At 42.4% G+C, this 27476-nt stretch overlaps 1 protein-coding gene across 1 annotated transcript in view; it reads right to left on the minus strand.

Moving 5' to 3' along the window:
- The window catches only part of Pgap1 (post-GPI attachment to proteins inositol deacylase 1), a 69248-nt gene that overhangs the window by 40735 nt on the left and 1037 nt on the right, over positions 1-27476 (minus strand). The window contains exons 2-12 of the mRNA XM_087902456.1: positions 21686-21839; positions 19737-19912; positions 14460-14631; positions 12490-12647; positions 8529-8581; positions 7313-7379; positions 5950-6055; positions 5251-5306; positions 3675-3758; positions 1515-1561; positions 587-638 (exon numbers count right to left, since the gene is read on the minus strand). Coding sequence (XP_087758582.1) covers positions 587-638; positions 1515-1561; positions 3675-3758; positions 5251-5306; positions 5950-6055; positions 7313-7379; positions 8529-8581; positions 12490-12647; positions 14460-14631; positions 19737-19912; positions 21686-21839 — 1125 coding nt within the window. The remainder of the gene's footprint in view (positions 1-586; positions 639-1514; positions 1562-3674; positions 3759-5250; positions 5307-5949; positions 6056-7312; positions 7380-8528; positions 8582-12489; positions 12648-14459; positions 14632-19736; positions 19913-21685; positions 21840-27476) is intronic.

The raw sequence follows: 27476 nt of genomic DNA on the forward strand, positions 1-27476 counted from the left end.
AAGAAGAAGAAGAAGAAGAAGAAGAAGAAGAAGAAGAAGAAGAAGAAGAAGAAGAAGAAGGAGGAAAAACACGTGCTAACTTACTGGAGTCACTTAAGAAAATTACTAACAACAATGAAGGAAACCCAGGCTGTGATTTGCCACCCTGGAGAACTAGATAGGAGAGTCACCCAGTCACCTGACCACAATGTGATGCAATCTAGAAAATCACTCGGTCTCTCTTTGAAATCTCACCGCCCACTGCAAGGGCCTTCCTCTCAAATGAATTTGCAATAGAATACATTAACCAGTTTATAGTTTAAGCATAGTCTCCCCCCCAAAAAAAAAAGAAAAAGAAAAAGAAAAGGAATTTAAAAAATGTCTCTGACTCCTTCAGTAAATGACATTACAACCAGTTCAGCAAGTTCTCAATTTACAGTTTTTAATCTCTAAAGATAAACAAAACACAGCTAATTGGTTGCCAGGCCTCATCAAACACAGTTCCAAAGAAAGGACTCCTATGACTTTTTTTTAAAGACCCAATTCTAAAGGGTCTACCAACTAATTTTTTTTAACCGAAATATAAATTTCTAAGGCTATCATTTACCTTGATTGTCGGCAGCAGTTCAGCTTTCCATGATAAATCAACCCCTTGCTGGCTTTGAAATAAATATGAAGGCATAATTAGAGGGCAGATGTTCAAGTATTATAATTTGTAAAGAAACTTCAGCGCAAAGAGAAAAAGATCAGTGGCCCTGGAAATGAGATACTGTATGGTTGCAATGAGTGTAGAGTCTGTATACAAAGTTCACAAAGTTCCCTTAGCAAAAACAAAACAAAACAAAACAAACCAGGAAGATGAGTCAGTGGGAAAAAGCACTTGCAGGGTGAGCTTGACAGCCTGAACCAGGATGGAAAGGGAACCAGCTCCCAACTGCTGTCCCCTGAACTTTATACATATGCCATGGCGTGTGTACTCACGCACACGTGCACACACAGAGATGCATGCACGCACACACATGCACATGCACATACAGAGCACATGAACATACATATATATACACATGCACGCAGCACACACATGCATGAGCACACACTGTACACACACAAGTGCACACACAGAGAGCACAAACACACACACACATACATGCAATGTATAACACATGCACACCTACACAAATAATCAAAATTTATAAATTATAATAAAAATGATAATTTGATACAGCAGCAAAGACGATCATATAATGAACATATAGCGTGCCATTTGTTGTGGTTCATGTCTATAATCTCAGCACTGGGGAAGCTGATGCAGGAGAATAACAGTCACTTCCAGGCCAGCCAGAGTATACAGTATGTTCCAGGACATCCCAGGCTACAGAATGGGACCTTATCTCAAAAATTAAAGAGAAAAAATATTGTGTATGTGTGCGCGCATATATGCATACATGGATACATACACACATACACCTTTTCTAAAACTAACTTCTGAGCACTGTTTACGTTAAGAAAAGTAAACAAATGGTCCAAAAACTTACCACATGGATGTGCTGTTTATACAGCCAAAAATCCAACTATTTGTATCCTGTTGGTTAATAATAGAAAACAATGTTATAAAACAAGCATCTCAAATACACACTCATATATATTTAAAACATATAGGAACATCGATGATTAGGAGCACGGAAAACAAGTAGTGGTTCATGACTAAGAAGCATCCAATGTGCTTTTAAAAGACACACAGGTCGAGGGTAGGCCAAGAGTTGACGACTAACCTGGATCAAGCGGATGAGCAGCTGACCCAGCATGAGACTGGCCTTGGGCATCTGTGCAGCCCATGACCTAAGTATTCCTAACCGCTGCCCGCAACGTCCAGCCTCACAGTATCCATGCTTTAGTTACACACGGTAATCTACATCCTAACAAAAGTAAGCATGAACTAGAGATAGACGTTTCTAGAAACAAACACCCACAGCCAGGATGTTAAAAACAAGCACCTTTAATCTGAAAAAGCTGGCCTTTTACTTTACTATCCCCATTCTCATTCGACTACCAAGACATAACTTCTATACCACCAGGGATGTGTTTAGGCCGAAACCCAACCGCCAGGCTGGACACCGAAGGTAGCCACTGCTTCATCAGCACTGAATTAGATGGTGCAAAATGTACTGCCTTTGCTTGCTTGCTTTCTTTCCTTCCTTTCTTAAACAAAGCATCCCGCATTTAGCTTTGGTTATTTAAAAAGCATTACCACCTGAGATTTTTAATCTAGCTTTTATGGACGAAAACATGATATCCCAAATCTGATGCTACTGAAATCCCACCAGAGTGTAGGATGGTGTGGAGCACTGTCAAGACAACTATTTAAGCTGCCTCAGAATCTCAAACAAAGCAATGATGAAATCAATCCTTTCATCAAACCAACGTCTATAAATTTCGTTCTAAGGACCAAAGAGTTAAGGTCTCAGAGAAAGCAGTGAGTCAGACAGTCAGTCTCTGATTTCATGAGGTTTAACTAAAAGATGATCTTTTTTTTTTTTAAAGAATAAGAGAAAATAATAATTAAGTATTTCTCTCCTCTTTCTGTAGGTAAAATGCTTGTGTAATCCTGGCTCCCTGGAACAATAAAGAGACATTCTGAAGCGGGAGAACAGGCCAGAGTTGCAGGTCAGTTCACAATCCCAGCACTTAGAAGTCAGGAATAAATGAAGTCAGAATGGCAGAACTGGTAATTGTTCAAAATTGTGTTCTGGTTACAAAATAATTCTTTATCATATTTTCTCCCTATTTTTATATAGGCTTACAAGTTCTACAAAAAAAAAGAAATTAAGATTTAAATTGCATGTTATCTTACGGTAATTAATAATCAACTGAGTTACTTTTCTACTGAAGTGACAAATACCATGACCTAAGCAACTTACGGAAGAAAGCATTTCATTTGGGGGTCACGGTTCCTGAGGGTTAGCGCCCATGACCACCATGGAGGGGATCATGGCAACAGGCAGGTAGGCATGATGCTGGAGCGGTAGCTAAGAGCTCACAGCTCCATCTACAAGCCCAGGTAGAATGCACCAACTGGGAATGGCATGAGTTTTTAAAAACTCAAAGTCCACCCCATGACATATCTCCTCCAACAGGGCCACGCCTCCTCATCCTTCCCAAACAGTTCTACCAACTGGGGACAAAGTTTTCACATACATGCGTCTACAGGGGCCATTCTCAGGTAAGCCAACACATCCGTAGACATTAAACACAGAAAACAACCCCCTAACCACTCAGATGCGTGAGCTGCAATCTGACAAGCATTTTCCTCAATATAATGCTGACCTCCGGCTATGGCTGCAGTATGAGCTGTCCCCTAGAGGCTTGTCCTTGAACACTTCGTGGAATCTTAGGAGGTGAGGCCTGGCGGGAAGAGGTAGGATGGTGTGGGGCAGGCGCCGAGAGCTACAGTCCAGCCTCATTTCTGCTCCCCGTTCTGTTTCCTAATTTGCTGAGATAGGAGGGGGGTCTCATCGCCTTCGACTGCCATGGGCTGCCTCGCCTTCTGATATGACAGGTGGTACCCACTTAAACCACAAGCAAACACGAACTCTTCCTTAAGGCGTCTCTCTCAGGGACTTTATCACGGCAACCACAGAGAGAACTAACACACCTCCTAACTGGAAATTTAAAGGAGATGGCGCCAAGCATCTTACCAGCATGGTGCTCTGGCAGTAGACATGGCTATAGGTCTTCCTGTGACTCGCGAGAGGAAACGCAAAATAAGTCTTATCAGAGTTCTAAAAATGAGAGAAAACAATGACTATAGTGAGAGAATAATTTCATCATGCAAAAATTCATGGCCATGGGAACAAGTTATATATTATTGCTATTACTAAGAACCCAATTGGTTGAGAATGGAAGGTTAAAAAAAAAAAAAGGAGAAAAAAGATTAAGTAAAAAATCAGTAGTCCAGAACTGTCAGAGAAGCATCAGGGTTAATGCATTCGTGTGTGTGTGTGTGTGTGTGTGTGTGTGTGTGTGTGTGTGTGTGTGTGTGTTGATGATGATGATTTACCTTTTGTTTAATGTTTTTGTTGTCTTGTTTTTGAGACAGGGTTTCATTTTTATACCAATGGCTGGTCCAGGATTTGCCATGTGGATCATGCTGGATTCAGACTTTCAGTAATTCTCCTGCCTCTGCCTCCCTGGGATTAAGGGTGTTGTGTGTACCACCATGCATGGCTGCGATATTTGAATTCTCAATCATTCTGGTTACTGAAAAGGTCCATAAGTAACAACCTAGTAACCAAAAGCCAGGTCATGGTCTGCAGGTATCATTTCCTACATAAAACAATTCCTTAAAGAAACACCAAATTCAAGTCCCAGAAGGGGAGAGGCAAAAACTGAGCTGAAACATTCTGCCACACTGGGAACGGGGGCCCTAACAGAAAGTACCTCTAAGTAGCTGTACTGAAAAGATAAAGAACCACACCTGAAATGCCTTCAGCTTGTCGGGCAAGAAACAAGTTTAGAACCAATATACTGAATGAATGCAAGCATATTTACATACGTGTGCGAGCAACGGTCACCCACGAGGAATGCTAGCAGGGCAACCACTAGCCTAACAGCCAGCGCACACAAGGTAGAAGCCAAAAGTCAGGCATGGATCGTTCTTTCCTGTGGGGTTTGTCTTACTTTCGACAAGTTTAGTAAAGGGAAACTTCTCTGGTCAGTATCCTAATCAATAAACGGAAGAGAAACAGGGTATTGTCGTTTTTGTATCCTCCTATAGTAATTAATTCAGACATTCCCCACCAACTGCTCAGATCTCCAAAAGAGAGCCTAGGAAAAGCAAAAATGTTCTAATAAAAAAAAATGGAATATTTCAAGTATTTGGATCCAATTACTAAATCTTAGAATATATTGAATGACAATAGAAACGCAGTCCGCAAAATTAAACCACTATGAAATTCCATCATAAAAAGTGACAGAAACTTTATCAATAAATTCCAAAGAAAATAAAGGAGTGGAAAATATACTGAAGAGGAATATCAAACATAGCACACTACAGTGATACATAGCCTTATTGGGTGCTTAGCTAAATAAATTGAAATACAAAGAAAAAGGGTCCAAATTTATGATAAAATAAGGAACTTGAACAGATTCGATATTATAAAGGTATTCTTAGTAAGTCGTGGGAAAACATAATTTTGTTTAAAAAAAAAGTTCTTAGCTTTTAAAGATAAGTCTAAGAATCAGTCTGGACAGAAGCAATGACAGAATACGTACATTAAAAGCCACGTAGGACCATTTGGCCACTTTCACTGGAACCCACATGGATGACCCTTAATGGAAAGGAAGTCAGTTACTTGCCTTGTTTTGTTTCCATATTAAAACTTTTGTTCTCTTGTGAATTCTGATAAAATATTTATTAGCAATAGCAAACACATAGTTCCCTGAATATTGGCTACTTTAAAAGATCAGATCCAGAAGCATGTTCTTTGTGTTTAACACAAACAAGCATTCCTATCAGAGCCTTTGACTTTGACCTCTCAACAGAAGGAAACGAGGATCGCTTTCCCCAAGGAACCGCTGGAGTGAGTAGAACCTGAACACATTTGCCAAGCAAATGAAGTGCTGGTAACTCAGGAGGCTGGGGGGTAAACGATACTGAGAAACAAAGATGTTATAAATAGCACAGCTCTTGCTGTTGGTGACAATCCGGAAAACAAGGGCACGCAACTCCAAAACCTTTATCTATCAACTTATTTCCAGCGCAAACTTGGATCAGTATCTTAACAATTTGCTTCTCTACGTTTCCCTTTCAAACCAAGAACTTGCTAGCACCACGACAGAGAAAATCGGTAAATGATAGGACCGGAATACTCGAAGCATCCCAGTTTCCCAAATACTAACAGCTGTGCACAACAGCACACTTATCAGAAACCACGGTGAAAAGACCCACGTTAAAGACCCACCATCACAAACCTGTGAAGTCAGAAATAATTGATGGGTTTTCCTCAAACTGCTTCGCTGGGTGTCTTATGAAGTGGTGATTCAACACCGAGAACTTCTTCTTAGGTTTCTGAGTTATCTAGGAAGGACATTAACATAGTCTGCATCGTCTACAGCATGATGATTTGATGAAGCTTCACTTCAAGTAATAAAGAGGCAGCATTTACTCTCTCTGGACCATGCACTGTTCTAAAACATGGTATCAACGTTCATCCTCACAAAAACTCTGATAGTATTTATCTGCCTTTTCGTAAAAGACTAAGGCACAGAAAAATTGACATTTATCTAAAGTCACACAGTTATTAAGATTTGGGGCTACAATGCTCTGTCACAATCAAACAGACCTCAAAAGCTCACGTTTTCTCCAGAAGGAGGAAGGAGCCAGAGCCGTGGCTCTCAAAACCATTCCCACAGAACAGATATTTACTGTAAAATGAGTCAGGGGGAGGCCGCTGACGATGAGAAGCCCCACCTTCTTCCCAGCGCACAGCAGAAGCGGAAGCCCCTTAATCACGCTGAAGCCGCCCCTGGCACAGGCCATCTAGCAGTCAAGAAAGCGATGAAAAAAACAACACATTGTCCGGTAGAGGGGACAGCAGGTGATTCCCGGACTCTGCTAACTGGGTAACTCGGAAACCTCGGTGGAACGGAGATCTCAGGACAGAAATGGCTCGACCCGGGCCAGTACACAGCTGACTCTCTGGTGAGTGAGTTACCGAGGACGGCATACATTCCGACCCTACCAATATACTGCAGATAACTTTCAAAGGCATTCAAGAGTACCTAGTAGGATAGATTATGGTGCTCTCACATGTTACTAAGAAAACCCATTAGTCTGTCATAAATACTTCTCTTAAATTAAAATGAGAGCTGGAGAGAGAGGCATCCAACCTCTGACCTGTGTAGAGAAAGAGCTGAGAGAAGAGCTAGCCGCTCTGGTCTTTATTTAAAAAAATATATTTATTTATTTATTTATTATGTATACAATATTCTGTCTGTGTATATGCCTGAAGGCCAGAAGAGGGCACCAGACCTCATTACAGATGGTTGTGAGCCACCATGTGGCTGCTGGGAATTGAACTCAGGACCTTTGGAAGAGCAGGCAATGCTCTTAACCGCTGAGCCATCTCTCCAGCCCCTCTGGTCTTTATTTTCACGGCTTCCTGAATGAATGGTCTACGCATCACATCAGAAGGAATGAAGACATTTCTATTTCAGAACTAATTCGCCTGATATGAGGATTCTGTTAGTGTCCATGCTAAAATGGATGGAATCTGTGAGCGCTAGCCAAAGCGTTCGCTTCGCTAAAACACCCTGTCGGTTCAAAAACACCTACTTGCTTGGTATCGGCGTCGATGAGATCAAAGAAGGCTCGGATTGTGGTCAACTGTAACTGCTTACACCTAGAACGAAAAGGAAGTGTTACAGATACAATGTCTGTAAAACACTGGCCTTTCTCAGTGTGAAACTGTTACTAAGGCGGGAATACAAAGGAAGACAAAATCTATGTTAGAAATTATCATATTTTCTTTTGTGAGAATTTTATTCCCTGGCCATATCTACCCCTTGTTTCCTCCCCAGTTCTCCCCAACCCCCCCCCATCATCTCTCCACCTCAACTTCATATCCTCTTCTTAAATTTAATTCCTTTTTTTAACTCCCTAAACCCAATCAGTCCCATCCCGCCATGCCTGAGGATGGGTGAACCCTAAGGGAACAGGGGATTCTACTGGTCACCATACCGCCAAAGACAAGCGACTCCCCCTCCCCCAGAAGCCACCAACCGCCAGTTTTGATGGAAATATGCACATGTCCATCAGTTACTGGAGTATGTTCTATTGCTTTAATGCTGTGCACTAAGAAGGCACGCAACAAGTCATTCCTACTAAGTGTCTCTATCAAGGTTAACCTGTAGAAGCCAAGCAAACGAAATCTTTCTGGATGCCTGAGAGCAGAACGGTCTTCTGCTGCCCACGTGACTGCCAGCTCCAGGCACACGTGAGGCCTACAACACTCTACACGCCTGCCCTGCGTGGACCTTGAAGACTATGGCTTATCCAGACAGAGGAAGGACAGAAGGGAAGAGAATCTGACAGCCAGAGCACAAGGAGCTAGAGACTGGAGCCTTTGCTTTCCTTGACCCACATGTAACCTCTTACGTTTCTACTTATATTAGGGAGAGATCTGATTTCTGGTTGGTTTCCCTTGCTCCCCCACAGCCACCACTAAACTAACTCTATCGGCGAGCAGTGATTGGCTGGGAGCTCTGAATGACCTCTCGGGGGCACATCTGACGCTGCCCAGCTAAGACAAGCCCGAAAATTTAGCATTTGATGCTGGCGCCATTCCGAGCGACGTTACTTGTGTTTCAGAAGACGATGTTACGGATTGTCAGGTCCAACAAGCAAGAGCCGAGCCTTGAGCTGGAAGCTCTATTAATCTTTCACTCTGGGGCTTAATTATGGGTCAAATTCTCTGAAAGCTAGAAGACCAATGACTGTACTAGTGAGAAGGAAGGACCAGGACAAGTCACCCGTGTGAGTTATCACGCACCACACGATGGAGAGATGGTCTGTTGAGACCCAGGTCTTAGGCACTGCTGAGCTCTACGAGGAAAAGAAAAGAAAGAAATTCAGGTACATCACGATTTGCTGGATCTCTCACACACTAATATTTAGAAACACGCGTTAAAAATTTCACTACACTGTATACGTCTTTAATTAAAGTGATCCGTTTTTATAAAAGGTGATCCTAACATATTATTCCATGCATAATATAACCCCATATGTGTTATTTCTGGTTCTCAAACTTATATTACCCTTTTAAAAATTAATATATCCAAAGAGCCTATGTTGAGGTTTTAATATCTAACATTTTAAAAGCACAATTAAAAAGTTGAGCTTAATATTCCTTTAATAAAGAATCTTATTAAAGAAAGTTATTAAGTAAGATTTTTACTTTTACATGAATGTAGATGTTCCAATAGATAGTTCAGGATTTTAGTTTTGACTGAACTGCTACTTGGGGGGGGGGGCTCTGAGATACGGCTTGATGAGAACGGGTGTGCTGAGAAACATGTATTAGTATGTAGTATTTATTATATGTATTAACTACACAAAGCAAGGAGCTCGATTACGACATTTCCACATTTGCATAATAGAGATTGATCATTTCCATACTCTATAACTCCTGTTCATCCGCACCCCTCTTATTGATGAGTTTATAGGTACTTTATATATTTAGGAACTACTGCTGATAAATTACTAAAAAAATCTGACACCAGAGTCCTCTACGGTTCTAAGATTTTACTAGCCACTGAGCATAATAATAGCTCAACCACTGGTAGGTAGCATTTACCATTATCGAGTAAATAAATGTGCTTTATCTTATGATGTGGATTCCCCTCTGTATGCTGTGATTACCATCAATGAATAAAGAAAACTGGCTTGGCCTGATAGGGTGGAATAGAGGTAGGCGGGGAAAACTAAACTGAATGCTGGGAGAAAGAAGGAGGCGATTCAGAGAGAAGCCATGTAGCCCTGCCAGAGCTGGACGGAATTTTACCCGGTGAGCCACTGCCACGTTGCAATACACACATTAATAGAAATAGGTTAAATTAATATGTAAGAATTAGCCAATAAGAGCTAATGGGCCAAGCAGTCATTTAATTAACACAGTTTCTGTGTGATTATTTTGGGGCTAAGCAGCCAGGAACAAACTAGCGGCCTCCTCCTGCAATTTTGTTTGGCTTGGTAAAGGCACCACAAACACCACCCGCTCTTCCCTCTCAGGCCCAGAGAATACTCCAGAACAAGGGCAGAAAGAACACAGGAGCCACACTCAGGGGGGACATCTATGAAAAGCCACCTCCTAGGCAGGACACAGCCGGTGCAAGCGTGAACTCATACCAGCTATGGCTACTGACAAGACCAGCCCTGCCAACAGTCAGCTATGGATGGAGGAGAAGCTCATGGGGCCCCAGCCCGACTGCCTAGTCACTGACTGCTGACAGATTCGGGAAGAAGCATTTCATTGCGTGCCTACAGAAAGACACTGTGGTCACACAGACAGCCCTTGCGGGGCACAAGCCACACACAAGGCATGAATTGGGGTAGAGATTTGTGGGGAAGAGGTCGGTAGCAGTGGGAAGGTGAAAAGAGGCGAGGGGAGTCATCAGAACACATTATATTCACTTATGAAACTGTTAAAGTTTAAAGTTAATAAAAATGCAGTTATTTTATAAGGGTGGTTGCTCATGGAACCATTAATTGTATACTAAAAGGCATTCATTCTGCTCTACAGCAAACAACATGGCTAAATCTCTCAGCCTCTCTTCTTTAAGACATAACAGCATTTCCTCTCACAGTGAGCAGAAGCCACGGGTGAGAGAAGCCATGGGCAAGAGAAGACATGGGTGGGAAAAGCCATGGGCAGGAGAAGTCATGGGGTGGGAGAAGTCACGAGTAAAAGAAGCCATGGGTGGGAGAAGCCGTGGGTGAGAGAAGCCGTGAGCGAGAGAAGCCGTGGGTGAGAGAAGCCGTGGGTGAGAGAAGCCACGGGCGAGAGAAGCCACAGGTGAGAGAAGCCACGGGCGGGAGAAGCCGTGGGTGAGAGAAGTCATGGGCAAAAGAAAATATGGGTGGGAGAAGCCATGGGGTGGGAGAAGTCACAGGTGAAAGAAGCCATGGGTGGGAGAAACCACGGGTGGGAGAAGCCGTGGGTGAGAGAAGCCATGGGCGAGAGAAGCCATGCATGAGAGAAGCCAAGGGTGGGAAAAGCCATAGATGAGAGAAGCCGTGGGCGGGAGAAGTCACTGGTAAGAGGAGTCACGGGCGAGGGAAGCCACGGGTGAGGGAAACAATGGGTACCCTTTTCAGCCCAGTGCCCTTCCCTGTGCTGATTCCTCTCTCTCTCTCTCTCTCTCTCTCTCTCTCTCTGGTCGAACCTGGTGATGACTAACGTGATCTGGGAAGTAAAGCATTGTAGATGGGATGTCTGGCATCAGCCTAGGTCCCTGAGTCAGAAACCACACACCAATCTACGCAGCAAAAGGTCATTTGTATTTATGACACTATTATCTATAAGATATTATAGCAATTGAACACAATCACGGTCTTAATTTCTTATCATTTTCCCGGTCCCCGTGACTATAAAGTAACTTAACCACTCCTGTGACAAGCACTGCAAAGCTGTCGCTCCTTAACTGACTTTAATATCAGACATATAAACGTGAGAAATCACGAAGCATTTGAGAGTTAAAAAAATAAAAGTCAGGTTCTACAGACAGACAACTGTGGGGAGATCTGTTAGTAAAGTCTCTTCATCAGAGATACAGCAAGAGCGACAGCCACGCATCGTCAAAGGGATCAGAGCAGACAAGGACACACACTCATACGTCAGCGGATGCATGCGGGGTCAAACGAGCAATGTTCTTCCACAGACAAGCATCAGCGTGCAGCATGTTAACGCCACACTGCGGGTCAACAACGGCAAGGAAGGTATGTCTGACTTCATAAGACTTCATCACGTGTGTTTACCAAGGAGCGACACTGGGTGTTCTGAGGAGTCCCGGCAAACATCTGTCTGAAATACTCGGACACCAAAACCAAGAATCATGCCACTAATGACATCCGAGAGAATGATTGATTGATGGACATGACAACTCTCCTGGCTGTATCCTAATGTTTCCAGTTAGAAGAAAATGGTGAGGATAGACCTGCGTCTTAATTCCTCCTCTGGATAAGGCAACAAAGGATTCAGTTAGCAGCTCACTAATGGACGAACGGTAGGGCAATAGCAGCGAAGTTACACAGGACAACTCAGAGATGTGAATTTCTACCACCATCGCCCCAAAGCTCGGGGACAGGCGGCCCCTCTAGAGAGGCTGGACGTGCCTCTGCAGTGGAGATCTTAACCGCTGACGTCATGGTTAAATGTATAAGAAGTGCTGAAGGAAACTTGAGCTCACGTTCCAAAGGTTATGTATCCTAATTAAAGATCAAACACTCAATGGCCTGGCAGGGAAGGGTAATTAATAATCGGCAAGTTATTCGGGGTTCTATTTGTACGTCAACAATCAAAGAGCGTTCTTTTATTTGGCAGTTGGTAAATCTTTACTCAAAGCTAGCATTAGGAGGACGGGATGTGTCGGCCATTCTATTAGCAATATAGTTACATCGCGCACACGTAACTAGAGCCCCTTGTGTTTAGTCCATACACTCTCATGGTTACACCTCTAATTAATGGATAGGGTCTTACTTTGGAGCCTATTATTTTCATTGATTTTCAAGGTTTCTCACGTTCTTTTTACTTTCTCTGGCAGAAGCATCCACGCATCTGCTTTTCAATACCTCCATCTTCATTTGAATTTCCCCACACATCCGCCCATGTGTGCGCGTGCACACTTGCTCCACCCACCTGGCGCCCATTTACGAGCATGGATAGATACACTATGGCCCTTCTGATGTTCCACTGTGTCTACTATAGTCCTATATAGAACCTTTAAGATAATTACCACGACAGATAAGGCACTGGTCTGATGGCTTAGTTTTGGCAGAAAAGTCAGTCCGGAACGGACTTGGTAATCCCGGAAGCCTCCAGCCACGGAGAGCGTAGTCAGATTTATGTGCTGAGCATTTAAAATCCAGTAGTTGTTTACAGTCATATAGAACTCTGGAAGGAAATGAAGGGGAAAAGGAAACACTGAAAATTAAGCCATTTCATGCAGCCATACTTATAATACTAATATTTAACTGAATTTTTGCTTAAGCTATTTGGTCTATAAATGTTATTATTCACATTTCTATATTTGGAGGAAAAAAATCATTAGCTTTGCATACAAGTCAGAGTATACAAATCCACGTCTGCAATGAGTTGAAGTGCAAATACTGAGAGTTACCGAAGGTGTCAGAAAAGAAAAGGCCACACTGAACCAGCATGGGAATAACCAATAACTTAGTGCTCAAATTTAAATCCTGTTCCACAAGATGAAAGCCATACTTTATACCATTATCGGGCTAGAAACCTACGTCTAGATAGATAGGTCACGGTCCCTAAGGGACTGCATACTATTCTGCTGCTAAATGACATAATGTCAAACTGACTCTTGGTGACTTATTATACCCAAAGATCCATGTGCCTCTCATTCCTCGCCCTGAAAAGCTTCCATCTGCAGCAGATGGTGATTAATCCAGTGATCCCTAACTGGCCAAGGTGAAGAGAAGAGTAGAGTACAGAATGTTCAGCCCTAAGCGGGAGATACACACTGCACCCTGCTTGCCAAGGCTCAGGGGTCATTGCAGAAGGGAAAGGGGAATGAGTGTAATTGTTGGAGACAGAGGATAACCACAAGGAAGCCTTTGCTTAAGAATTTACTGTGGGTTTCAATAGCAGATTAAAACCAACGCAAGCCCACGCCGGAGCAGATTCCAGCAAGGAGAGAGGACCTGGGCACACAGTCCCCAGCCCCCCAATCCCGGAGCTACGGGCAATTTTTATTTCCTGGGAGAAGAAGAAAAGGTTTTCCCTAAAAGTATACATTCTGGTAAATTGATCGCTCTCTGGGGAAAGGCCATACATCCAAGAATATTTGGGCAGCACAAACTGGTCTTGAAGGATTTAAAGAATAAGTTTGACGTAATGTGTAGACAGGGAGTCAGGGGATAATCAGAGAAAAAGTGGGGGAGAAGGACGGAACGTGCTGTACGAAACTCTCAAAGAACTACGACTATTACTACTACTACTACTACTACTACTACTACTACTAATAATAATAATAATAATTAAAACAAAAGAATAACCAGGTGGCTCACACCTTTAACCCCAGCACGCACGAGGCAGAGGCAGGTAGGATCTCTGTGAGTTCAAGGCCAGCCTGGTCTACAGAGCGAGTTGCAGGACAGTCAGGGCTACACAGAGAAACCCTGTCTCAGAAGACAAAACAAAATAGCACAACAAAATAAATACAAGAAAAGGAAGTTCAATCTTGAAGGATTAGTTTTAAGTGTATCTGGAATCATTTAAACTTAACTACACGGCTCATCTCTATGAACTGTGCAAAACGCAACAGAAAAGGTGGTCACAAACCTGACTTTGTTTTTGATTCTTGCCCTAAATGGGACACTCAGTCAACATTAGCAGAAGCAACACAAAAGAGTTAAACAATTTTAACCACAAATCTCTTAATTTTACTACTGTGAGAACCTGATACGGCAAGTTTCAAACAAGGAACTCTTAAAAAGGCAGAACCGTTCCCGAGAAGAACGAAGCTGGAGTTCTGGAACCTCGGGCTTAGCAAACACACGCCGACCGGCTGGAAAGAGACATCAACGCCATCCTCAATAACAAGCCTAGACTGGGAGAGACGAGCAACACCGAGAACGGAAGTGCTGATGTGTAACTGGACAGCCTCGCACAGGGAGTGAACTCTCAGGAACCAGCTTCACCCTGGTGGGAGGAGGGGAGTTTGAAGGTGCTCATACTCACCCGTGATGAAGCGGTCTAAGGGCATCACGGGGGCCACGTGAGGAGTGGCCTGGGTGACCAGAAGGTTGATCAGATCTTGCTTGAAGTTCTTCAGTGTAAGCAATGCTCTGGCAACGAGGCCGCCCATAGAATGACCAATTATTGCCACACTTGTGGGAGCAAATTCTTGACCCTATTTGAAAAAGAAAGGAAAGAGAGGGAGAAAGGGAAAAGAGGGAGAAAGGGGGAAAAAAAATCACCATGATAGAATTCTTAGTATCATAGGAAAACTACTTCGTACTTCTCTTTGCATGTGAGCAATATAGTAGCAACCCTAAACCAGAAGAATATCCCTCAAAAGACAGAAAAATCTGTCTTCACCCAGTTCTAAGCAATAAGCAAACCCTCTTTTGGGTTGTATTACTTTTAACAGTTATACTTTTGGTTATGATTTTCTGAACTGAAACTGGAATTCTTGATTTAGTGAATCACATCTGTATTCATTTGTTAGGTTGCATACAATCTGAAGTATATTTAGTATAGAATAGAGTATTATTTTATAATATATAAGGAATATATAATATATATAAGGATATATAAGGAATAATGTATAAGAAATAAATGAAACTGAAAATAGTTGTAAAAGACAATTCCAGCTGTTGAAGCAATACAACATCACATCGTGTCTCGTTAAATTTATTTCTCTACAGTACATTTGAATTTAAAAAATAAAATAGTTTCTTGAACATTTATTCACAGGTTATGTAATTCTTTAAAAAAGTATCGCCTTAAAAATAGTCTTTGTTAGGGCTGGAGAGATGTCTCAGAGGTGACTCTCACTGGTTCTTCAGAGGACGGGGGTTCAGTTGCCATCACCCACATGGTGGATGAGGACAAGTCTGTAACTCTAGTCCCAGGGGATCCAGTGCCCTCTTCCGGCCTGCAGAGGCACCAGGCACACACAGGGTACGCAGACATACAAGCAGATAAAATACCCACACACCAAAAGTTAATTACTTTTAAAAAACAATAATAATCTTTATGTATCAGGTGTGGTGGTGCACACCTTTAATTCAAGCACTCAGGAGGCAGAGGCAAGCGGATCTCTGTGAGTTCGAGGCCAGCCAGAACTACATAGTGAGACCATCTCAAAGACAAACAAGCTTGTGTCGGCTGCGCTCCTTAATCTTCCTACTAGGCTGTAGACGTGTCTCCCACAACACTGGTCCACCACATGTCTTTCCTTCAGTCGCTGTGCAAAACAGAGCTGACCTGGAAGGCCTGGGATTGCTATCCTTAGAATGAACTAAACGAAAGGCTGCTACAGGGTGCAGTCTGGGACCTTATATTTCGGGATGGGTCTTGTCACTCTTTAGACAGTTCACGGTGCCCGCGATGCAAACACCAAGGCTTATGATGAACACCTGTTGTCCTCTAGGCTAGACTTTTGGTCTGTGTTAAGCAGACAGATTTGGAATTGGCTCCTGATAAAACCTTGGGGCACTGCGTCTCTAACTGTGCCCCTCTGAGGCAACCTTTCTCAATTTGTAGATGGAGGAACGACGTACAAATGTGTCTGTATCCGTCCCGCCCCCGCCCCCCGCCCCCGCCCCCGGCCCCTCCATCCCTGGGAGAGCCCCCGGACGCTCACACCTGCTTTCTTCCGATTTTGTGCGCTTCTCCTCACGGGCTTTGTGTCCTTTCCTTGTGTGACAGCCCTAAGTCTGATACAAACTGAGTCCTGTGAACCCCAACTGGCAAGCCAGCCTGCCTGGGGGTGGCCTTGGGGATCCCAGCGTTCATCATGGCAAGGGCCGACCTACCTCTGCACCCCCACTTCCCGTTCTCTTATCCACAGGTGCTCACTTTTAGTCTTTGGTGCTGTGCTCCTTCCCTTTCCTGACCCCTTAATGGCCTGTGATTGGTTCTTTGATCTCTCTCTGACTCTCTCTCTCTCTCTCTCTCTCTCTCTCTAATATTGGCCACACTAATGGCATCTACTCCCCTGGCTGTAAATACATCTACGTACAGTTAACCACCCAACTAATCTCCGCTGGATCTCTCCGCTGAGTCCTCGCCTTGAACTCCTCTTGTGTAATTGCTGTACGGGGAATATCTCATGGCTCTCACATTCAGTCTGTCTTAATTAGACTTTATCACCCCCAAGCCTTTTCCTCCTTCCTGTCCAAGGCAATTCAGTCCCTCCAGTTAGCCAAACAAAAAAACTTGGAATCATTAACTCTTCTTTCTCCTTCCTACAGAACTTTAGCCTGCAATCTGCCAGCCAAGTTTGCTGCCTCCGCCCCATACTAGTACCCTAGTACTTCAGTTGCTACCAACCTAACGTAAAGCACTATTAGCTCTTGTCTGAGAGACTGCAACAGGCTTCTCTCTGATCTCCCCGTCTCCACCTTTATGCCCCTCCAGTTTATCCTCAAAAATAACCAGAATGAAATCATCCTACTAAAATTGAAGTAAGAACGTGTCACTGCCCAGTGGTTTTCCATACCACCCTAGATGAAAGGGAGAAAAATATTAAAATTGTCTCTGTGTCTTTACAATCTACCCGACCACCCCAGCGCATTTCTGTTTTCCACGTGGCTGTGTTTACGTAGACTCTTGTGATTGATGAGGTTTCCTCTGCCCAGAATAGTCTTTCCATACCTGGACTTTACCCGTTCAATGAGATTCAAGTGTACTTCAACTCTTCCTATACTTGCTTGCAACAGAAACCTATGTCGGTATCGCATCTTAAAAATATTGAATTATAAGTTTAATGTGTTCATTAGAAAAATCCAAAACAAAAACAGAAAAAATAATCAACTACCTACTACATAACGTTAAAGTTTATTTACTGTGGTTGACATTTATTTATCTTATCTGATAAATAATCTTATCAGTGATTACCTGTGCCTAAAGACGATTGTTTTTTTCTCTCATAACACTCAGATTCCCCAGAATAATAAACAGAATAATAAAATTAATTTATTACGACACTGGTGGTGCACGCCTTTAATCCCAGCACTTGGGAGGCAGAGGCAGGAGGCACTCTGAGTTCAAAGCTACTCTAGTCAACAAAAGTGAACTTCAGGACAACCAGGACTGTTACAGAGAGAAACCCTGCCTCAAAACAAGATACCCCCCCCATTAATTTCTATTCCTTCTACACCGAGTTTATGTTCCTTTTTCTATTTTGTAAGCCATGGACGGGAACTAGTGTTGTCACATGGCTTCCCACAGCTGCCGAGATGATCCTAGGATGAATTATACTGACGCATATTTAGATATTAAACCAGTTTAGTCTTCTTGCAATAAATTATATTAGGTCATGATGTATTTATTGTGCCTTTAATATATCGCTGAATTCTGTAGTCTGGTTTTCAGTCGAAGATTACGTATCATGAGGAATATCTCTAGTTTCTTTTCGATGACTGTTAGGGTCTCTAAAATGGGATTATAGCTCCCCCCCTTTTTTTTGAAGTCCTTGTCTAGTTTTGTTGAAGAGCTATGATGAAATAAAGACTGAGTCTGTTTCTTCCTGTGATTTTGCTGTTGTTTTGAGATCAATAACTGTTATTTCTTAAATAAGGACTAGAATTTCACTGAAAGTCATTTTGCCCTAGGTTTTTCTTAGTGGCAAGATTTTCCATTACACACACACACACACACACACACACACACACACACCACCCCTGACAGATACAGGGCTAACCAGATTTTCTGTTTCTTCTTACGTCAGCTTTTTAATTTATGTTATTTACAGTCATCAAAGTGTGCCTATTCCTTCAGTGTCCTCTTCACAGGGGCCGCCTCTGTAGAAACACACCGTCACGAGTTCCTGAAAGCATTACTTTGTTTTCTCATTTCTCAAGTCAGTCTAGCCATAATTTACCAAGCTGTTGATCTTTCTGAAGAATCAACCATTGGCAGAGTGAGTTTTTCTGTTGTTTTATATTTCTTTAATTTCTACTTTCATCATGACTCCTAACTCTATCTGCTTTGGCAACTTTCTTTTCTCTCTGGCTTACAAAGGCTGCACCCTTCAGTCACGGACTTGAAATCTTACTTTAGAAGCATTCAAAAACAGTATTTCTTTTTAACAATTACCCAACTTATAAATTCTTTTTTTATTATTTGATAATTTTGTGCACATAAAAATGTTATAAATTCTGATATGTATTTTCATTTTAATTCATCTCATAGTATCTCCAAATTTCACTTTTTTAAAATGTTGGGTAATCTAGCAGTAATAGAAGTTTTGTCTTTCTTTTTTAATTTGGTTTTTCGAGACAGGGTTTCTTGGTGTAACAGCCCTGGCTATCCCGGAACTTGCTTTGTAAACCAGGCTGACCTCAAACTCACAGAGAACCCCCTGCCTTTGCCTTCTGAGTGTTGGGATTAAAGGTGTGCGCCATCACCTGGCTAGAAGAATTTTTTTTTAGGCATTTTTTTCTTACTTTTAATTTAACTTTGCTATTTTCAGAAAATATACTACATTGCATAGTTTTAGTACTTTGAGGATTATTAATACCCGTGACCCACATATGGCCTGGCACAGACGACACCTTAGTAAATGGTCACTGTGCATTGAAACAGAATGTTTCTATAGTTGTTGAGCACAGCATTCTACTATTACTAATAAACATACCGAAAGGTGGTGAAGAGTGTTCAGATCCAGAGTTTTACGGAACTCCTCTATCAGAAATTGGGAGAATTCGTAGTGAAATCATTCGTACTAATTGTGCTAACAGTGATAATTTCTTTCCTTGGTTCTGCTGGATTTGGCTTTGTGAATCCAGAAGGATCAGAGGCATACAAGTGATTGCTTTGTTTCCTGGATACATCGACCCTTTTACAATTAAGATTTACAATTAATAAATGTCTTTCTTGTGGGGACAGGACCTGAGGATGAAACTCAAAGTCTCTTAAAACATCTACACTGATCCCCAATAAAATGCCTTTCCCTAAAATTAATTGAACAGATAGTAACGTAGTCATTCTGGTTTTTGATTCATTGTGTGGTATGTGCACATACGTGACTCAGGGGACAATGTAGGGAGGGGGCAGTTTCTCTTCTTCAAACATTTGGGCTCCAGGGACTGAACAGAGGTCATCACGCTGGGCAGCTGGTACCTTCACCCCTAAGTCACCTCACAACCCTCCACCTTATCTTTTGAGATGGTATCTCTCGATGAAGGTGCCTTTACCCACTAAGTCACCTCACTGGTCCTCCACCTTATCTCTCAATGAACCAGGAAGAAGCAGGTTACACTGCTGACCGGCATCCTTATCGCCTACCTTGTACAGTTTGAGAATTGTTTTGATGCATTCATGCACGAACTTGGTCTGCTTCTGAAGACTCCCGCCGTACAGCGCCACCAGCTCCTCGTTGAAGTTCACGCTGAAGAAGTCGAAGTGGTACTTGAAGTCGATGTCCTCCGCTTTTCTCAGCGCGATGGAGCCGATGGAGCGGACTGCAGAGGAGAGGACAGCTCACTGTACAAGACACCCCAGAATGCCTCCCCACTTCGTTCTGAAAGGCCTTACTTTGTTTTGCTTTGTTGTTTTTTTGTCTCTGAGACAGGGTTTTTCAGTGTGGCCCTGACTGTCCCAGAACTCGCTCTGTAGACCAGGCTGGCCCCGAACTCAGAGAGATCTGCCTGTCGCTGCTGGGATTAAAGGCTGAGCTTTTGGGGCGCGGGGTTTACTAGGATCTGAGATCAGGGTCTTCATACAGAAAATGCTAACAGTTAGCAGTTGAGCTTCTAAGGTAACACGGTTACTGTGGGCCACAACTGAAGTAAGTTGTTTTTATTCATGATAGGAGGGTTGTTTATTTAAAGCCTCTCAATAGCACAGATTATATATTATAAAGGTCAAAAACACCTGCAAACCAATAGAGTATACTAGGGATTCACACTTAGGGATTAAGACTATAAAGAAAGTTTATGAAAAGTGCTACCTTAAAACCAGAATTGTGGAAATGTGTGCGTGTGTGTGTAAGGGGGAACGCTTTAGTCATGAAGGAACACACAGGGTGTGCAGGGCGCTGGCAACTTCCTACTTCTTCACCGAAGCTTTCGTTCTCCGTAAGTTCACTCTGTAATACCTGTAAGTGTGTCCTTTCAAGCGTGACAGGTAACAACAAAAGCCAGATGATATCATGTCTTACCCAAAGCACCCATGTTTCACATCCCTCTCAAATGAACATCCAGTCTTCCCAGATCTTATCTACAGGCCATCGCGACCTCTCCATTCTCGCCTCGTTTTTCTCTATGGGTCTGTGACCGATGGTCCTCAGGGCACTGGACATAGCCTTGCATCAGGAACTTCCCCTAACTACAGTGCTCAGGCTCCTCTCAAACACCATCTCCCCACCACGGCCTTTCCTGACCCCCTCATCTAAACAGGTCTCTTTCCTATCACACACCGTCTGCCCCCTTCAGTGGCTTATGGATTTATTTCTTGTAGCTTTTAATATTACTGAAACCTCCACTGGTGGCTGTCTTCCCTTAAGATGTTCTTGATGAGGGAGGGACTTGCTGTCTTGTTGTACTCGGGACCATCAATACCTAGAATACTCCCAGGCTCAGGACCAACATGCCACCAGTGTTTTGTATTTTAAAATTAAAAAGAAACATAAAGAATCACCATGCATGCTGAAACGATTGTGGGTTCGTTACTTAGCAATTCCTGGAATGTTTGTAAGAACCAACGCAGATTCTGTTTGTAAACGTGATGACTTACAGATTGGGATGTCTGCCTGTTAGGCCAGAAACGCCTGACATTCTGCAAGCCAACGCTGAATCTGACCCTGAACACATCACTTCTTTCTCCCCGCCATTCTGGAACCCCTCCATACTGCGACAGGCCTCCAGCCTGGGAAAGACACTGATCTAGTCTCACTCAGAGCAATGTGGGGTACCATTCTCCCCACTGAATGCTTCGGATTCCACTCTTTATAACTTCTTTTCCAATGCGAGCCTTTCTTCTGCTCGTCCTGAATACCTGGCTAATCTCTTCACCCTACCCTGTGCCGTCCGCCTCTTCTCATCCTAAGTAGTCTTCATCTCGTCTTTTCCTTGTATTTCACTGTGTGTTTTCCCGTGGAGGAAGCGGCATTCCCGTGGCTCTCCCAGGAGGGAGCGGGACACGCTTTTTTATCTATCCCTGCTTGATTCACGCAAGGACACACACGCTCCAAAGTCTGAATTTCACAGCTTTAACTCCGCTCTTCCAGTGCCTACCTTGCTTGTAGCTGCCAGCATTCCCAGGAAGGAAGAGAACGGGAATTCCTGTCAGAGGGAGAACTTTGTGCTCTTCGGCGTACGACCCTTCTCCGTACAGATAGAGCTCGTAGGATGGATAGCGTTTTGTCAGCTTCTTCGGGAGTTCGATTTTCTACAGAGAGGAAGTAATAAATAAATAAGTCCACTTCAATCACTTTTGCTAATACAACTCAGATTCAATGCAAACGTAAACTACTTTTCAAGAACTTTGAAATCGTGCGACAGAAAAAGATTACCAACGATATTAACCACACTCGATGCACAAAACAAGTTCTCCTTGACGTGTCTCGAGCAGGAGATTACTCTTAAATTATGTGGATCTTGAATGGTGTAAACTTCAAACACATGTGGCTGACATTCTAGCACATGCCCATCGGTCTAAACAATGCCTGACAACGGCTATATGTCACTGGTATACGTCAGAAAGTTTCACATAAGCATAACTGGAAATGCATTTCATTTAGAGTCAGTTATTAATTATACTTTAAAAATGATGATAAACACTTTCCACGATCAAATCAATTCCTTTTGTAATTTTATACTCCTTTCTAAAGTATTTCCTTTTACTCAGGCCCCCCTACGTACTGCAGCTGTTGTGTGTGCACACATACATTCATTCGTGTGTGTGTGTGCGCGCATACATGTGTTCACATGTGCGCACAGGCATATACAGATACATGTGTGTGCACGTGGAAGCCAGAGGTCAACAGTGGGTATCTCCCTCAACTGTTCTCCACCTGAACCTGGAGGTCACAGATTCAGCTAGACTGCCTGGCCTACCTCTGCTTCCCCGGTGCTGGGATTACAAACACAGACTACACGGTCCAGCTATGTTTCTGTGCTGTGGATGAGCTCCAGCCTTCCTCATGATGGCATGGCAAGCCCTTCGTCTGCGAAACTAATTCCACAGCCCCAGGAAGGAGGCCTGACAATAAAACCTTCTGAGCTCTCAGTGCTTTAATGATGATGGTTTAACAAAATAACAAAATTACCTGAACTTGACAATCAAGAGACGAACATTCTTCTTACCACTGAATTAGCATCTGCTCCCAATCAGGGGCCAGCACCCAGACTGTGAGCAAGCCTTAAGCTACTTTGGCAAATCCAAGAGTTGTATACAAAATTCTTTCCAATATAGCATATATCAGGTGCTGATGTCCTCCCCAAAGGATAGGATCCATCAAAGATGTTGCAATGTGTAAGCTCTTCTGCTCCCCCCTCCCCCCCTTTGAGGCCGATTCTCACTATGTAGGCTCAGCTGTCCTGACTCGCTACCATGCTACCCCATGTTCCCTAGCGAGTGTTGGGAATGACAGGCGTCCATCATCCTACCTGGTGTTTCCTTTCTTTCTCTTTCTAATAACAGAAATTATTAACAACAAGTCATTGGGCGCTGGAGAGATGGCTCCGCGGTTAAGAGCACTGACTGCTCTTCCAGAGGACCCAGGTTCAATTCCCAGCACCCACACGGCAGCTCGCAACTGTCTGTAACTCCAGTTCCAGGTGATCTGGCACCCTCACATAGACACGCAGGCAAAACACCAGTGCACATACAATAAAAATAAAGTTTAAAAAAGGATGCCACTTTCAAAAATAACCATTATACTGAATCATAGATTTAAGCAGTATCAATATGTTAATAATTTAGCAATGTCAAACATATACGTACTTGATGAAATATTTTGCCATATAAATTTCAAAACCTGTAAATGTTAATACTGCTGAAAAATTCAAAAAAAAATTCTAATCATTTGTGTAGACTCCAGACTATTCCTTTGAGGATATTATAATCTGGGCCAATCACACCCCAGAGGCATCTACAGGACTGCTATGTGCCTATTATTTAAGGGATGAGTACTTTCCAATACCTTCTCCAATACACCAAACCCAGAGAAACCAACGCTGCCATTTGCTGTATAAGCACACTGGTACTTGAAGTCAAATTAGTTCCGATAATTTATGCAGAGTGCAAGTAAAAACAAAATGATGCACGACTTTATTTAATGGAGTACAAAGCAAGCAGAAAGAAAACATAACAGAAAAAAGAAATAATTCCTGAACTGCTCCCAAATAAGGACACAATTTGATGCAATGGCACATGCATAAGAGATCGTTACTTTCTAGTTTAGTGGACAAAGTTTGAGTTAAACTGAATACTAATTCAGAAAACAAGAAACTACCAAATATATCTAAAAAGAAATAATTAAAGATTAATTAAAGATGAAAAGCAGGTAAGACAACATATTTGGCATATTTCATAGCATATTATTTTAGGGGCAATTTTGTTATAAAAATATTAATAGCATGAAAAATTAACTATATATATATACATATATATGTGTATATATGTATGCTATACATATACATATAGCACACAGGTGGGGAAAGGCAGGGAGATGGAAAGGCAATAGTGGGGAGCAGAAAGGAAAGCAAAAATGGTAGGCAAATGGGAGAACGACCTCAGGCAGAGCCCCAGTGCGCGTCCAGAAGACAAAAAAGGCCGCTAAAGCGCCTGACGATGTGTGAACCCACACAAGGGATGCCGAGGAGAAAAAGGAAGCATTGAGAACCCAGCTAAAGGGCTCCAAGAAAAATGATCTTATATGGACAGTTTAAAGCAAGCAGACTCTCACCCACAAGCGCCCTTTAATGAAGATCGGCGACCTTCACAAGACATAGTACGTCCATGATGCCGACCCTGCTGTCTGCCATGCCTTTACTGCCTCTCACATACTGTCCGTATCACCAACTGACACCCCTTCCGAAAGACAAGTGTCCTAACAACTCCCCTCACCTGCTAAAGGATGCTGCCTTAAGGAGGCAGAGTCCTAATTTTATAAGTGTGTGTGCGTGTGTGCGCGCACGTGTGCGTGCGCGAATCTATCTTTCATCTGTAAAGAAAAACGATAAAAGTTTGATAGTCATGATATACCCAAAAAGGAAAAAGTACGTATCAAAATAAATGAAACTCTGAAGCTCTTCCTAGGCGCTCTCAGCCCTTGGCGGAGGCTACTCCAAAGGGTAGTACTAGGGGCTCCTGTTGGACAAAGAACGGGCAAAACCACCTACACATCATATAACCTTTCAGACAGGCCTTTCTTCTTGTCAGAATCTCCCCGCTCCAATCCAGTCCACACTGCTACCAAAATTTCTTGATAAAACACATACCCCTATGTTTCCATACTGTACACACAAAACATAAATCCTTCAGAGAAGGGAGCTTTTAAAATTTGATTCCGACATCTGTCTCAGTCTTATAACTTATAAAGGCCATGTTATAAAATTTGGGTTTAATATATTTGATTTTTTTTTTTCGATTTTGAAAGGATAGGCATTGAAAAGAATGCCTCTTACCCAATGTTCTTCAGCTATCCAGTTCCCCCATCCCAGAGACAACCAACGTTAATCAACTTACGTGTGCTGTTTGGACACATGCAGGTGAAAATGTTTATAGAGTATTTTCTCCCTTCGACGTCAGTAGTAACATATTATAAATGTTGATCAGATAATATGTTCTGATGCCTGCCTTCCTTCCACTATATCCTAACCAAATGACCTACATGTCCAAATTCACACCCTGCCACCAATTCATTTAGCTTTCCTATTTTACGTTTTGCCTGCATGGTACCATGGAGCCAGAAGAGGGTGTCGCATCCCCGGGAACTGGAGATAAGGATGGTTGTAAGACATCATGTGGGTTCTAGGAACTACTCCGGGCTCTCTGCAAGAGCCGCAAGTGCTTACTTAGCCTCTGAGCCATCTCTTCAGCTCCTCAATTCTCGTCTTTTCAAAAGCCTTTGAAAGCCCAGTACAAACAAGGATATTCTCTCTTCTCCGAAGAGTCTCGTACACAGACTCTTGTTACATTATATGATAACTGGTTTTTAGGTTCTTGTCTCTCTTTTTGTTAAAACATAAACGCGACAGGGATAGGGGCTTTTATCACCAATTCCCTCATGCCAAGGATACCCAGTCACTCAATAAATGACTATCTAAATAGACACCAGCACGCGTTATTTTAAAATGTGATTTATGTTTTCCGCATCAGCATTTCCTTTCAGAGAGCAATCATTAGGCCACATCCACGAACAGAGCCCAGGGAGCACATGAGAGAAAAGAACTCGGCTGTTTCTTCTAAATCCTGCAGTTAGCCTAAAATTACGTGCGGCCAGGCAACGGTGCAGCCCGACTGGCATTGTAAGACAGGAAGCTTTAAGTGACGTGGTAGACTTAAGCTCTGATCGTGAAACAATCAATTAACTCCAAATCAGAGCATCCAGGAAATTACAGGCAAGGGATCAGGAAAGAAAAGAAATCATTTTTTTTCTTTTTTTTTTTTTTTTTTGAGACAGAGTTTCTCTGTATAGATAATCAACAATGTTAAACTCAAAAGTTCATTTTTGCAGAGTTCCAAATTCTTCTCTCACTTGAAGAAAAGAAGGAATGCCGTTGATCATTTTCCGATGACGAAGAAAGATTCAAAGGAGCAATGTTTTTAAAAGAAAGAGGAAAAAAAGGCCTCAAGAAAGATGAAAACGCAATGAGGAGGACACGCCCACCAAAGGACACCAACCGTGAACAATTAGAAAGGTGCAGAAAACACTACTTTCAAAGGTGATCTATCAACCACTGGCGATCTATAAACTATCCACAATACATAAACTACTGGCAATATATAAACTACACTTGGAACCTTTTTACTCCTATGAAAACCACTTGGCTGTTAACTGAATGGGCTCGATTATCTTAAAAGTCTCATTATTTATTCCAAAGGGCTCATTTCTATAGGTAATTCTTAATTGTTTGTAAAATAACCCAACTCATTCAAAGTAAAAGGAAGAAAACAATCGTCTGCTAAAAATGTGTGGCCAAAACTTCTACCACTGGGATTACTATATTCAGAAATTAATGTGTCAGACTTGGAAAAGGCAGTCGAACCAAAAGAACTAAATACTCACTACTCAACCAAAAGCCCAACAGTTCTTGTGTGTGAGACACTCTGATTTTCTCTTTCTAGTCAATTCCACGAGGCAGGCGATGCATCTGTGAGGCCCATATGCTTTGTTCCCGACAGGAAGGAAAGCATTTCTACTACTGAAAATATTAAAATAGAGTCAATAATAAATGGAAGCGACTGTCCCAAAATGATTGCATTTTAACCAAAGTCTGCATTCAATACAGGACTAAACTAAAGTGGCCTACTTCAATCTACTGAGAGTTTCCAAATTATTAAAGGCTGGGCAATAAAATGAAATTATAATAAAGTCTATTTCCAGTTTAAGAAAACTAAAGTTCATATATTTAACTACTCAGATAGGAATGCACAGAAGCCAACATCAGTTTATTAGCTTTGGAACTAGCGCTAACTTGTTAAAATCTCCAAGAGTATCCGAAATCCAATGTTCCCATTCCCTTATAAACCACGGGTGCAAAAATCAAGGTAAGAACTCGTGCCCTACAAAATATCCATGGAAAAGGATGATCCTCAGCAATTTAAACCTCACCTTCTAAATGTAAACAAGAGAGGCACCAAACAGGCCCCCTCTATACGGACCTAAACACAGAAGCAATCCTGATGTTCATTCTTCATCCTACAGAAAAAAAATCTGCAACGATCTTAGAAGTATACTAAGAACGCACGTTATCAAAGCCTATTGTGTATATTTTATAGGAGTTATAATAGATGTTCCCAAATTAAGAGATTCGTTTAGAAATCTTAACAAAAATATCATCGGAGGGAAATTTCCCC

The sequence above is a fragment of the Myodes glareolus genome, chromosome 27 (genome assembly GCF_982192425.1).
Source record: "Myodes glareolus chromosome 27, mMyoGla1.1, whole genome shotgun sequence".
NCBI classification, from domain to species: domain Eukaryota; kingdom Metazoa; phylum Chordata; class Mammalia; order Rodentia; family Cricetidae; genus Myodes; species Myodes glareolus.